Source organism: Contarinia nasturtii, unplaced genomic scaffold, assembly GCF_009176525.2.
Source record: "Contarinia nasturtii isolate CC-2019 unplaced genomic scaffold, AAFC_CNas_1.1 Cnas_scaffold_129, whole genome shotgun sequence".
In the NCBI taxonomy this organism is placed as follows: domain Eukaryota; kingdom Metazoa; phylum Arthropoda; class Insecta; order Diptera; family Cecidomyiidae; genus Contarinia; species Contarinia nasturtii.
Window position 1 is genome coordinate 9,553,892 of NW_022197486.1, and position 13,598 is coordinate 9,567,489.

The window sequence follows — 13,598 nt, forward strand, 5'->3', positions numbered from 1 at the left end:
AACAGACACACTGCATTTTGCAAATTACACACTTGCCGTTTTATCAACATATCGACATTGACTACCTAGATATGTGCGAATGTGCAGTTGGGATAGCTGGCACATTTTGAGCAGTGATAGATAGATTGACGTGCGGAAAGAGGAAATACGTCCCGTATTTAATGATGTATTCAACATGAACATATGTAATGTACAATTGTACATCTCGCATAAGTATTTCAATTCATCAAAAATTATGTGAAAGAAGAAAAAGAAAAAAATCAGTCACACAGAATGACAAGAGAACTTGTACTACGCACAAAACAAAGCTCAAGCCCGATTCCATATTTTGTGAAGCTTTACCAATGCCAGCTATTACACATCGAAATTAAAATGTGCACCATTAAGGTTTTGTAATTAACGGGCAAGGAGGGGGACAAATAATCACATGGAGATGCTTGTGCATTTACCAAAATCAAGAGTTAAATTGCATGAAAATTACTTGTAACACATAGTTTTACATTTTTATTCATCAACGATCAACTATTTGTTTCATTTTATCTGTCTGCCCTCCCACGTTCGTTTACAAAGCTTTCATTGCATTGCATCTCATTCATAAATGTAATAATAATATCTTCAAGACCTTTTGTTCGCCATCATAAAATCGCTTGAAATATTCGACATTTGTGATGAGTTTAATTTTGAGATTATTTCATTCATCCACTTCAAAAGTTAAAAAAAAAAATGTGGGAATAATTTTGCTGTTTCCAAACTGAATTCACAATATTAAATCTCATTCCGTGACACAATTCGATGACAACGAACACAGATGAGATTTTCACATAGATCGAGATAGATAGACAAAGATAAAACTCTTGCATATTGTCACTTTCTAATAAAGTACAATAAAGCGCACATAAAAATGTCAAAATATTGCATTTTTATTGCCACTTCGAATGCAAAAATGACTAAAGTGTCACACAATGGCCACATAGGTACTTTTCACATTCCCATCCCTAAAGCATATTTTGTCAGTTAACTGAACGCGATGTATGTGTGCCATTTTGATTTATTCGCATGCAAGTCGTCGACAAACCATCACTTGTGACGGATATGCAACCAAAATGCAATAAGAAGCATCACAATATTAATAGCGGCATTCAGTTGTGTGACAGTGACAGAAAAGTAAACGACCAAATGTGTGTAAGTTTTATGTGTATTTGTGTCCATAAGCATGAATATGAGCATCACCAGCAACATCAGTATCAACAACAGCAGATCTATCTAGACAGACAAATTCAGAAATATACAAGCTAAGAGAGAGTGGCAGAGAGATAAAAAAAAACTGTGCTCAGTTTGTGATTGCATTAGTGCTTGGGCAAACTATTTGCATTTATACATCTTATAATATACTGATGATATGCATGCTGTGTCCAGGGATCGTTCTTTCTCTGATGCCAAACAAGACCATGGAAATTGACTTTCCATAGGCAAAGTGAAAATGTGCTACTGGCAGAAAAATGATGCGATAAAAAAAGAAATGTGTCCATTTGCTATAGAAAATGTGGTCGGGATATGGTAGTTTTTCGATTGATCCCTGGCGCACGTATGATATTTACATAATCATTCACTACAAGTTTTGTTGAGTTTGTTACAAAAACTGCGTATTTTCTTGTTGTTTGCGTTCGGTTATGCAAGTGAATGGCTGCAGTTTGCATCGAGGCGTGTATATATTGTGTTATTTGTTGAATGTTTGTGCATGAAGCATGAATGTCAACGATACACATTTTGCTATTTTATGCAGTTTTCGATATGTTTTCTATTTCTGGTCTTCCATTCGCCAGCGCTTTTGTGCTTGGTACAGTGAAAGAGAGCATCGTTAATTTGGTGAAAATCTGCATGTAGCGCTAGTAGTGCGCTCTTTTGTTGTTATTGTTGTTGGCATGTTATTGTGAATTACTTTCGTTGCTGATGTTGATACGTCTGAAAGTACTGAAAGCATGCTAGCAATATAGTTATTAACCGTTTAGTAGCACCATTAGCTGAAAAAGCTTAGAGTAGTCCATGTAAGTATGTGCCCATGAACGAATGCATGAATAAACACCGTCACACACACACACACACACCGCACTCTCGATTGCTTAAGATGCGGAACGCTTCAGTTTTTCCTCGTCATACAACCATTAAACCGAGAGTAGAACACATTTATAACACATAGGTATTGAAGTATATTCGAGTGCTATATGCAACTTACGGATAAAATGCTAAAACGATGATTATGTGATGATATGATGATGTGAAAAGCAAATCGGCTTGTTATGTATATTTCACTTTAATGTAGCACTCGCTTCTTTTTTTCTCTCTGCTACATTTACCGAGGTGTCAATCATTAAAAGTTGTGTCTACATTTGTTTTCTGAAAATTTCTTAAAACACATTGAATACCCTTTATTTTAGTGTACATTATCACGGTGAACACTGGTCGAAATTTCGATAAACTATTGGCAAAGCGCGACAGTGAATCATTCACGCAATTTTAAAAACGACGACAATTCATACTCAAATCAAAATATATGGCGAAAGAATGGCGCGTACATCATCAAATGCATACGAAAAATAACGAGCATAAAATTGATTGTGTGGAGTTGAAGGAGAAAAAGAGAAGTGCCGAAAACAATTGCAAATGATTTACAGCAAATGATACAATTTGAAGCTCATTAAATCCAAACAGAGCATACAAAATACATTGGGATACATACACACACACACTCCCATATGGAAATGCGTATGCGTATGCGAATGTTGACGAAAATCTTTGGCAGATTGTAAGTATGATGTTTTTGCTTCGAACAGCCAATTTGTCACATTTGTTTCGTTTTCTCAATGGCTTTGTGTGCATGATGGGGTCGCGCATTATATATATATACAACGCGCGCTCGTTTTATCTTCATTTTTCTGTTGTTCACATTTGTGGCACACAAAGCATAAATCATGGCATGATGTGATTTAATTGTAGACTCACTTACAATCACTGGAGAGATTAAGTTATGCAATGAGTAAATTACACGCGAAATTCGGAGAAATGAGCTACCACGCAACGCTTCTTCAGAACGATGGTAGTGAATCTTTCGAGCAAATTTCAACTTGACATTTTTTTGTTGTTGTTGTTGTTCGTACACTTTTTCTATCGCGAATTCAGTTCAAAACGCTTTGCGCTTCGGCTGTTGAAACACAATTTAAATATATCAAATACGAACTCAAGTAAACAAACGTTGCGTTGTCAACATTCGTGGTAGAAAAACATATTATATTTGTACCTCGATGCCTCATGTATGCAATTCGATGCCGAGTACGGCAGAATTTTCAATGCTTTTCACATGGATATATTCATTGTGTACACGATTTCCACACCATCACCCAACATAAGCCCATGCTGCACTGGGATGCAAGCACTATGTTAAACAACTTGCCAAAAAGACAACAAAGCAGTCACACTTATACACTTATCAAAACAAAAAAAACCGTACACATACACGTACAGTGCTCGTCTCGCGCGAGAAAATAAAACTAAAACAAAAGACATCAAGCGAACAATATAATACAGCGCCAACGCAATACAACACAACTGAACCGAACCGACCAAAACCAAAAACAGAATAATTAATTAATTAATTATTTTTGCTTGTTTATCTCATCAAATTAATGCCCGATAACGGGTCTTATTTCAGATGCATCTAGTTAAATCGGAATAATAGCATCAGTACTCTCGGCATCTTAGCCACCTAAATACAATTTCGGTGACAATAATTCACGTACTATCCGCGTACATTTTCAATCGCACTTTCTTTCCTTTTCTCTCGTCATCGCCACCGCCGACGTCGCCGTTCCAACATTCACATTCACTTCGGATGTCCAAAACGACGCGTTGTTTGTTGTGAATTCAATTGTTAGTAGTCGGTTCGAATGAATAATTGAATTTGCTGCTTGCGTGTAAATTTGTTGTCACTGCTTTCGCTCTCTTTTTGGTTGCTGTGTTCCAATTTCGGTATGCAAATTGAATACGCTTTGGGGAAATGGTGAACAGCAGCAAAACATTCGGTCGATTGTAAAAAAAATATGCGTGTTAAAAACAAAATGAAAACAAGAATAGCGATGTCTTTTTTACAGTTATTATAGTCGTGCCGATTTTTTTTTCTGTTACTGTTTCGGGCTACCCAATGACGTTCGCATCAGAAATGTCACTCGAAGGCACGTCTTTTTTGGCGACAACATATGTACACTTGTCATAGCATGGAATTTCAGTTTTACCACTTTTGTGGCATGGTTACTTTTTCGTTGTTCAATAGTTTACGATGCGCCACAGATAGGCGTCACGATCGTTCATTACTTTTGATCGTTACCAATTATGCGAAAAGAGAATACAGACATTTTTAATGATGTACACCGTAAAGAAATATCCAAATCATGCTTTCTTTGTCAAATATTTTGAAAATATTCTATAAATGTTGTGCGAGAAAAAAAAAGTTTTACTTTTTCGGTCAGTACTTTCTGGCATCGCATACCTGAAGAAGTTGAAAGTTACAAATGGTGAATCGTATTTTCATTGTCGTAAACGCAAACTTTTCTTACGATATAATACCATAATTCCAACCGAGATTTGGCGTTTTCTCTCCAACACTCGGCAAAAAGTTCTAATTACTTTTGTCTGTGTGGATACAGTGTGTTTTTGCTTTACATGTCAAAGCAGACAAATATTTACTATTGTTGAGCTGTTGAGCATATCTTTCTATTTCACCATACTTAAACAAACGGCCTGACTGGCGCGCGAGCGACTAAAAATGGCAAGCACGTGGTTTATTCTAATGATAAAAAAGTGTTTGTTCACGTCCTCATCTCTTGCTCTCTTCCATTCTTTCGTTTTGTTCTGGTTTTTTTTGTGCTTTTGCGTCTTTTTTTTCTTGAAATGTTTCTGATTCAGAATATCACTTTTGCTCGTGTTGAATTTTCACGTCCATCACAAATTTCAACACATCATTTCGCATTTCACATTATGTATTTCGCTCTCATTCTACTTTTAAAAGCGATATTTAAACTTTTTATTCGTTTATAATCTTCATAAGACTTGATAATTTCACTTGAAATTAACTGCATAAATAAAACGACAAAATGCGAACGAAAGAGCTGGTTGACGACTCGGAAAATGTTGGTTGGTCGATGTTGGGATATCCTGAAACTGGATAAAGTACAACGAAAAACCGAGAGAGAATTTTTTTTTTTTTAATGAAAACTCGAGGTAAATAGATTTATGATGAAGACAAACGTGAAAGATTCACGCGCGCGCACGCTCATCACATTTGTAAAACTAGTCGCACGTTGCCCGTTTGATGGTCACGATAAAATACAACGTAATCATACAGAGCAAGATGTTGCTTGGCCATTTACAATTCCTTTGTGGTTACTTAATTAAAATTTTATTGAATTTTTCGTCCAAGAGTTTTCTGCTATTCGCGTTACAACGTTTGGTTAGCACATCTAGCCTCCTTTCTTTTGCGTCTAATGGTTGTCGTTAGTTGACGATGTATGGACTGGCATTAAGCTTCATAAATAAAATGTGGCCGAAATAAAATATTCATGAATCTTAAGCAAGAATTGCATAAGTGATCTTCAGACAGAGCAGCTTAAATAGCACTACAGAAATTGAATAAATCGTGCACATTTTTGAAGAAACCTTATTTGACAAATATTTTACTGCATTCTCTAAGAGGCAGCAACATCTTTTTTTATTCTTCTTCTTCGTCGTCGTCTCTTTTTACCAATTCGACAGGAATATTACCTTCTACCGTGTACTTCGATAAGCAGCACAATAAATCCATATAGAAAAACAAACAGCAAAGAAAATAACAAACATTCTTCTAAGCACTTTTGGGTCTTTCTCTCAATCCAAGAGATTTAATGGTGTTAGAGACGATTGAGCTCCATATTATGAAGCACAAATGCTTGATTTATGCCATTGACTTCTTGATGTTTTGAAAATATAAAATCGTTAGAACTAAGCTGACACAATGAAACTCGAAAATTATTGAAGAACTCTGGGGAATAAAAATCAAGTGTATTTTTCTGCATTTTCAATTTTTTTTTCCTATTTTTAGAACTTTTTTTTATACATTTCATTTGATTTAAGGAAAAAAAAAGAATGAATTTCCCAAATTTTCTTTTCCCAATAATTTTGTCTGTCATTTAAAATAATGCACTTCATTTTGTTGTGCTAACTGTCAAATCGTGTTGACAAGAAAAATGCCAAGACTGATTTATTTCGCAACCGAAAAAAATATATGATTCAATAGCAAACGATACAAACAAAAAATCAAAGGAACGTGCTTGTCAAACAATGGCATGGCATAATCAATGGATTGCAGAGATTGTTGTATTTTGAAAATGACAGAAATTGAAATAATAATGACGATTCTCTGTTATGGTTTTCATCATTTCAATCCATTCATACTGACATTGACTCTATTCGACATGTTTTTCGTTCGATAATTCTAATTGTTTTAGTCACTGAATAAAAAAAAACGAAGCATGCATTTACAATGAACCATTTGAATGTTTTTGTTATTCTTTGGAATTTAATACAGACTTTCAATGTGTTTGACGATAGTTTCAATTGGAGGGTTCGGAACTGTTGAAGATGTACAAATCGATGCAATGAAATGCTTGTAAAACAAAAATCAAATATTCTATTTATGTTATCACCTACACTCTAAGTACGAAAATATTTCCATTTTCTTTGCGATAATTTTTGATGTGAGAACAATAAAAGATTTTCAAAATAAATTAAATTTTATTATGATGGGAATACAGTGTTTGTGTTCTGTATGTAAAATGCCAACAAATTCAACACTTTTGAACGTGAAATGGAAGATAAATATTGTAATTAAAACAAACAAAATTCCAGTGGAAACAAAAGGAACAATTTGTGTGTTAACGTAAAAAGGCTCATCTTTGGACGAGACTGATCAGTATTCAGCACACTTTCACCGAACTGAAAAGCTTGAGCTCAACTGAAAACTTTCAAATTAGTTTAATATGGTTATGAAATGGAAAATATAGGCAAAAAAATACAGACATACAACGACACGAATATCGCAAAAAGAATAAAAGTGAGAAAAGCAAAAATATTACACCAAAAAGAAACACTAAGAACGTGAAGAGAAACCACCGAAAAGGCAACAGCATACAAATAGAATCACTACGAAAAACGCTAAAGAACCAACGATGATGAAATCGGAACTGAAGAATAATAAACGGGTGGTAATATGTATGAATGACTTACCCAGTGGAATTTTTTCGGTCGATAATTGAGCGTTTAATCCGTGTGCAAATATTTGTAGAATGATTGCATAGAAAAGCAATGATGACATTGCTATTTCTCGGCGGTTGACTTTTTGACGGCGGCAGAAAATGATATGCATGATAACAATCAAAAATTGTTTGTTTGTAGCTACGTTTCGATTATATGATCTATTGTGTTCATTCACTTATTCTTTGTTTGCTGCATCGGCAATCGTATATAATCGTAAGTGAATCGGGTGTAAGCTGCAATTTGTGCAATTGCGCGTAAAACCATTGAAATTCAAATTATTCGGACCAAAAATTGTTTCTCTACTTTTTGCTGTCTTTTGAACCTTTAAATTTTATTTAAAAAGAAAACACGACTTCATATTCATTTTTTTTTATTTTTTTTTTCGTAGCATCAACGTAAATTCTCTTCTGGCATCCAGTGTGCTGAAGAAAACTTTAAAGTTTTGTCACCGTATCAACAGAACAAGTTTTGTGCTTCAATCAGGAAGAAAATACAAATTGTCTTTGGCTACTTTATTATTTAAACAGTTCAAGTAAGATGAAATGCGCGTACCGTTATGATGAGCGTCAAGAAAATCACGATAAATAACAAGAAGGAAAGTGAATTAAAAAAAAAACAAAGTGTTTTTGCTTGCGGTACTTTTTACCTTTAGTCTTTTCTTTTAGTTAATGATACAAGTTAATGTGCGAATGTAGTCATTCCCGTTAACCGAACTAAAACTTCTTTTTTTATGCAATTTGTTTCTTCATTTATTTGTTTTTAGTTGTTAGTTTGTTTCTTGTTTTGTTTTTATTATTTTCAATTTAAAGCGTCGTCACCACGACTACGTTTATTCAACAAAATGGGATTGCCGTCAATTAAAGTTAAGTAATCAATGCACAATGTCTTATGATGCTATCAAACGATCTAACCAATTCTAATTATATTTAATTCTGTTTTAATGCCACACTAACATTTCACTTGCATCGGCTCAAATATTTTGAAATCGTAAGCAGTGTTTGTAAATAAATGTACCGCGCGCTTTCTAGTTGTATCGAGTAAACGGACAAAAAGCTAAACAGTAAGCTGTGTAGATTGGAATAGCCGACATAATTTCATTCAATTTCGTCTTTTACACATTTCCACTATATTGACAAGAACTTAACCACCAACACCGTAGCTAAAAAAAAAGATCCCCGGTACTCGTTGCCGCTGCTTCGCTATTTCGAAATGCTTCTGCAAATTGAAATTTAACGGATGGCAGGCAATCTACTTAAAATAGTTTGGCAAAGGACCTTTTATAACGTTAACGCAATTAATTTACCACTGAACCAGTTCATTCAGTAGGTTTCGCCGTTGATAATTATTTTAGTTGCCATTACTTAACCATTCGAAAACTCGGATTGAATATGTATAAAGGAGATTGACAATTTACAAAATGTGCGCGCATTGGTTTCGGTGCCAATGACTGAAATCGAATAACACTTCCAATAAATATATTCGGGTTTGAATTCGGTTGCGATGGGTGATTATGATTCGAGCAAAAATCAATTTATGAACGTTGTTCTGAGTCAAAAAGAGAAAAAAAAGAAACTGTACACCAAAAAAATATTCTCACACAATTGACAAACGACACATGCTTGACTTTAACTGTTCATCGTTCGACAAACGATTTCGTGTGCGTGCGTTTGCTTTCAATATTTGCGAAAAATGACGAGAATCTCAGCGACGCTTTTCGATAAAAATGTTTGCTCTCATGGAAATTGTGTAATGCTTGTAAAATGCACGATGTTCCGAAGCGAACTGAAGATATTTTCATCTTGTGCATCAATTTTTATCCAGCTGTTGAGATACACACAGTCGACAGTGCGTCCCCAAAACAGCACACTTCTATGCTCCACGATGCCAACGATTACGCTACGCTTTTGTGAAACGCAAATGGACATGCACAGCACAGGCAGCATCGAGTACAAAGCACAGGAGGACTTTTACCACTACCGATGATGTGTGTGTGTGTGTGTGCCGCTATTGAACGAACCAGTGTGATACATATTCCACACACATCGAATCATTCCCCTTCGCATATTTTGGACAACTCTTACGAATTGTGCTTTTGATTTTAGCTTTTTGCCGTTCGTCGGTTCAGTCGTTTCGTCATGCCAGTGTGCAACTGAATTGCGTGTGTGCACGCTTTTATCATCACAGCAGCATTTTACGTGCTGCTAAAAGGATCATATAACAAAGTAACAAGAATGAAAAACGCTTACCATCAAGCATACGATGCGCTTGCCATCTCTCAACAGCATAGACACCATATTTTCTATACGACTCCTTGTTATTGCATCAAAGCTATTGCTCGCATCTCGTTCTTGTTCTCATTGCATATTGCTTTTCGTGTGGAAAATCCACTTTGTTGCATGATAATATTTACACTGGTCGACTTCGATCATTTCCACTATTTCACATCAATTCAATGGGAATGTGTGTAATTTCCGAATTTCAATGAATGTACACATTACACATTAGATAGATCGGTGAAGGCGAGGAATGCAATTCAGGATGCTTACATCACAGTATGATGATCACACAAAGGCTTCTTAAAGTAAGAAAACAAAAATTTAATACGATGCCACCACACATGAATTCAGACGGAATTTTACAACATTTGCACCACATCTCATGCCAGCAGTGTAGTCCAATAAAGCATTTTTTTGTCTCACATTTCAAATATTCGTGTTTTGTTTTGCGCACACATTAATAAAACCAAAATGTTTTCGCACATTTGTAAAGGAGCTTCAATTATATTTTATTCATATTTGATGTATGGAACATTTTTGCTATTTCTTCATTTTAAAATATTATCAGATCAAAACTTCAATGGTGATTGAGCCGATGAATATTGAATGAGAACAACTTTAACAGCAAACACATCACGAAAAGAAAGAAACGACATGAATTTATAATAATAAATGCCATGTTTCATCATAATTATGATATCATTTCACATTATTTGACCTACTTATATCTCATTTAACAAATACAACTTCTCATTTCTGACTTTAATTGAAATATGCGTTTATGTTGTATTTATATTTTTTTTTTAAATCGGTATCGAAAAGTTATCTTCATTTTATTTAACGGATGGAATGAAAAATTTATGCATATGTATTATCTAGGGGGAAACCGCGCTTTTGAATATTGCAGATAAAGAAGAGATTTTAACTTTTTTAGCGCATTTGAATAGATATAAGTACAAAATGTCAATTTTTAACAAATAAATACGCGCGGAATCCCCCTAGTGTATTATAACTAATATACTTACATATTGTTTATATAGCTTATCTAATAATGGTCAACTCTCTCTCTCTCTCTCTCTCTCTCTCTTTCTCTCTCTCTCTCTTTCTCTCTCTCTCTCTCTTGACTGGAATAAAACAGCAATAGCAATCTACCCAAATATTTATCGAAACTGTTCACTACAAATGAGCCAAATTGACATTTCAATGTAGCTGGAATTGAAACCTTAAGTATTATTGTTGTTAAAATTGTTGGTTGTTTGAGTTTCTTGTTGTGGAAGCCTTACTTGTTATAAATCTCATGAACGACACCGTTAACTGTTTAATGAACTTTTAAGCAATGTTTATTTTTCTTTACTCATGAGTCAATTCGTTTTTTTGTATAATTTAATCACATTTTACATTCAAGTTTCATAAGTGATTACCACACAATGATTGCACGGACGAAAATAACAAATGTAACCGAATAATTCTTATTTCACTCTATATTCACTTGAAAGCATTTTAATGGCTTTACGCGAAAGTGGCAAGTTTGATATGTAAACGGATTTTGGAACTTCAAATAAAAACTATTAAAGTTTCTATGTAAATAAAATACTAGATAAAATAATTACAGCACGTTGTTATTTTGTAAAACAATTTGTGACAAAACTGTTCAAAGTGGATTCAATTGATTTTTGGATTGCTGTGAAATTTGCCTAAAAATACATTCAACTGCTATGAAATGTTTTATTTATAAATATTAATTTTAACTTTGCGAAATACGTTGTATATGCGAGAGAAGTAAAACTGCACCCCCATCGTTATATTTCCATGTTTTTTTTAAAACTCTTTCAATGTAAATCCCATTACATTTTTAAAAAAATCGTAAATATTAATTAGAGGATTATTTCGCAGATTCAGTCGATGATACTGTGTGCAATTCGGCTGTTTTGGTTGAATAAAAAGTAATTATGGCCAAAGTCAGTAGATTATTTCCGATTATACCTAAGCTTAAAAGGGCAGAAAACAATGGCAAAATCGTTGAGGTTGTTTAGAAACTATCAGAAACTTTTTTTTATAATGGTCAGCCGATAGTTGACGCTGGCAACGATTTCAGCCAGAATGGTGAAATAAAAAAAAACAACCGCACACTGCAACTCCATGCCATTCAATTGAATAAACGAATTTTGCTGATTTGTGTCATCGTGCAATGCATTTATGATTTTGTTCTGATTCTCTTTTATTTCTCCATTCATTTTTTTGTGTGCGATAACGGAAAATAGCGTCATAACACAAATTCCCAATTGATAATATGATGTAATTGCAATGTCTACATCGTCTCTTTTTTGTAGCACAAATGCAATGGTGATAAAAACGACATGGACCATTTTGAATTGCGACTCACGTTTCGCGTGTTTAAAATTGATGAAAAGTCCAAAACTTTCAAGTGGAATTTTTTTTTAAACGTAAATCGTTCTGTCTCGCATTCTCGTTTTATTGCAAAATTCGGATGGAAATATGAAATACAAAGTGGCTACAACGAATATCGATTTGAAACTCATCGAAAATACAGACGCTCCAAAGTGAGTAATGGAGACTTTTCAGCCTGAGGTGTAAACATAAATTGAACTACATTTTTTTTTGCATATTTGTTGACGTTATTGAGAGTATTTTGCTAATATATACTTCTCACTTTTTATTTTCCTTTCTCTAAACAAGAGCCAAAATGAAATACAAAAAAAAAATACGATTTACTCATATTGGCAAAAAAATGTGTGTGAGTTTTTTGTTGTTCGATCGAAATGATGACACGATATGACGATGACATAACTATATGAGTGTAATTTTGTTAGATTGACATTTTATCCAGTTATCGATAAAAATGTGTGAGTAAAATCAATAGGCCGCATTCATTTTGAACGGAACATTAGCAACAGCCAAATTGTATTGCATCTTCATCACGTTCGGCTCTCGCATTACTTGAACTGAATAAAATACCGATTATCTCATGTTATTTGACCCAAGTTCGAAATCAGTTGACCCATAAACTAGAAATGAATTTCTCTGTTGATTCGAGTCGAGACCAAGTTAAGTTCAATAGAGATAAAGAAATAATAAATAAAAGAAATGAGCCGGATTTTTATATCAATTGTTGGGAAAAAAATCAGGAGTCATGAGAATCTTGATGTTGATTTGCGTACAAATCAAAAAGCCATTCAATTTGAACGAATTTCAATATTTGTTGTGTCGATAGACGAATTGAATTGATGGACAAATACGCGAAATGTACAATTGCAACGAAAGTGTGAGATAAAATGAATGTAGCAAAAACAGAGACTCAAGATAAATTGAAAGAGTGCACGAACAAAAAACACAAACACACATTTTATCGTTGTCGTGCGCATGTTGGACGTCGCGTCAAGCTTCCAATTTTAATGACACGACACAATTGAATTGTAATCGAATCTCTTCGTATTTTGACAAAGCATATAAAACATAGCATAATCAATCCGTTTTGGGAGATCAAGTACGGGATGTTACATAGTAGACAAATACGACACCGGGGAAACGATAAAAGGTGCAAAAAAACCCAAGAACGGACAAATGCGGGCGTGAAGGGTACTAAAATGATGATGCGATGTGGGTGTGAATGAAAGAGTTGATGATTGAGCATTTTTGTGTGCAGGTGATATTCGCAAATTATGTAAGGCCAACGATCGATCCCAATTGAATCGTTTGTTTCGACAATAAACGACTTTTTCCCCGTTGATATTTTCATTGTGTTTAATATGTCTGTAACCGCCACCACATTTCTTCCTTTTTTGTCTTACCCAGTCAATTTAATTTTTAACTGAAAATTTCATATTTAAAATGGTAAATGTAATAGCGAAATCAATAAACCTCATTTCCAATGTGCCTTTATTGTTTCCTGGTAAACAAAATTGAAATGAAATAGCAACGGTGAAAAAGTGGTATACATTTGAAGTAGACTTTCGCTCTCGC

General features: G+C 34.3%; 1 protein-coding gene across 1 annotated transcript in view; it reads right to left on the minus strand.

Annotated features, from left to right (window-relative positions):
• LOC116345691 (glutamate receptor 1-like) overlaps nucleotides 1–9,102 on the minus strand; it is a 162,893-nt gene extending 153,791 nt beyond the window's left edge. The window contains exon 1 of the mRNA XM_031775299.1: nucleotides 7,312–9,102. Within this exon, the coding sequence (XP_031631159.1) occupies nucleotides 7,312–7,450 (139 nt within the window). The 5' untranslated portion in view covers nucleotides 7,451–9,102. The remainder of the gene's footprint in view (nucleotides 1–7,311) is intronic.
• Between the last annotated feature and the right edge of the window lie 4,496 nt (nucleotides 9,103–13,598).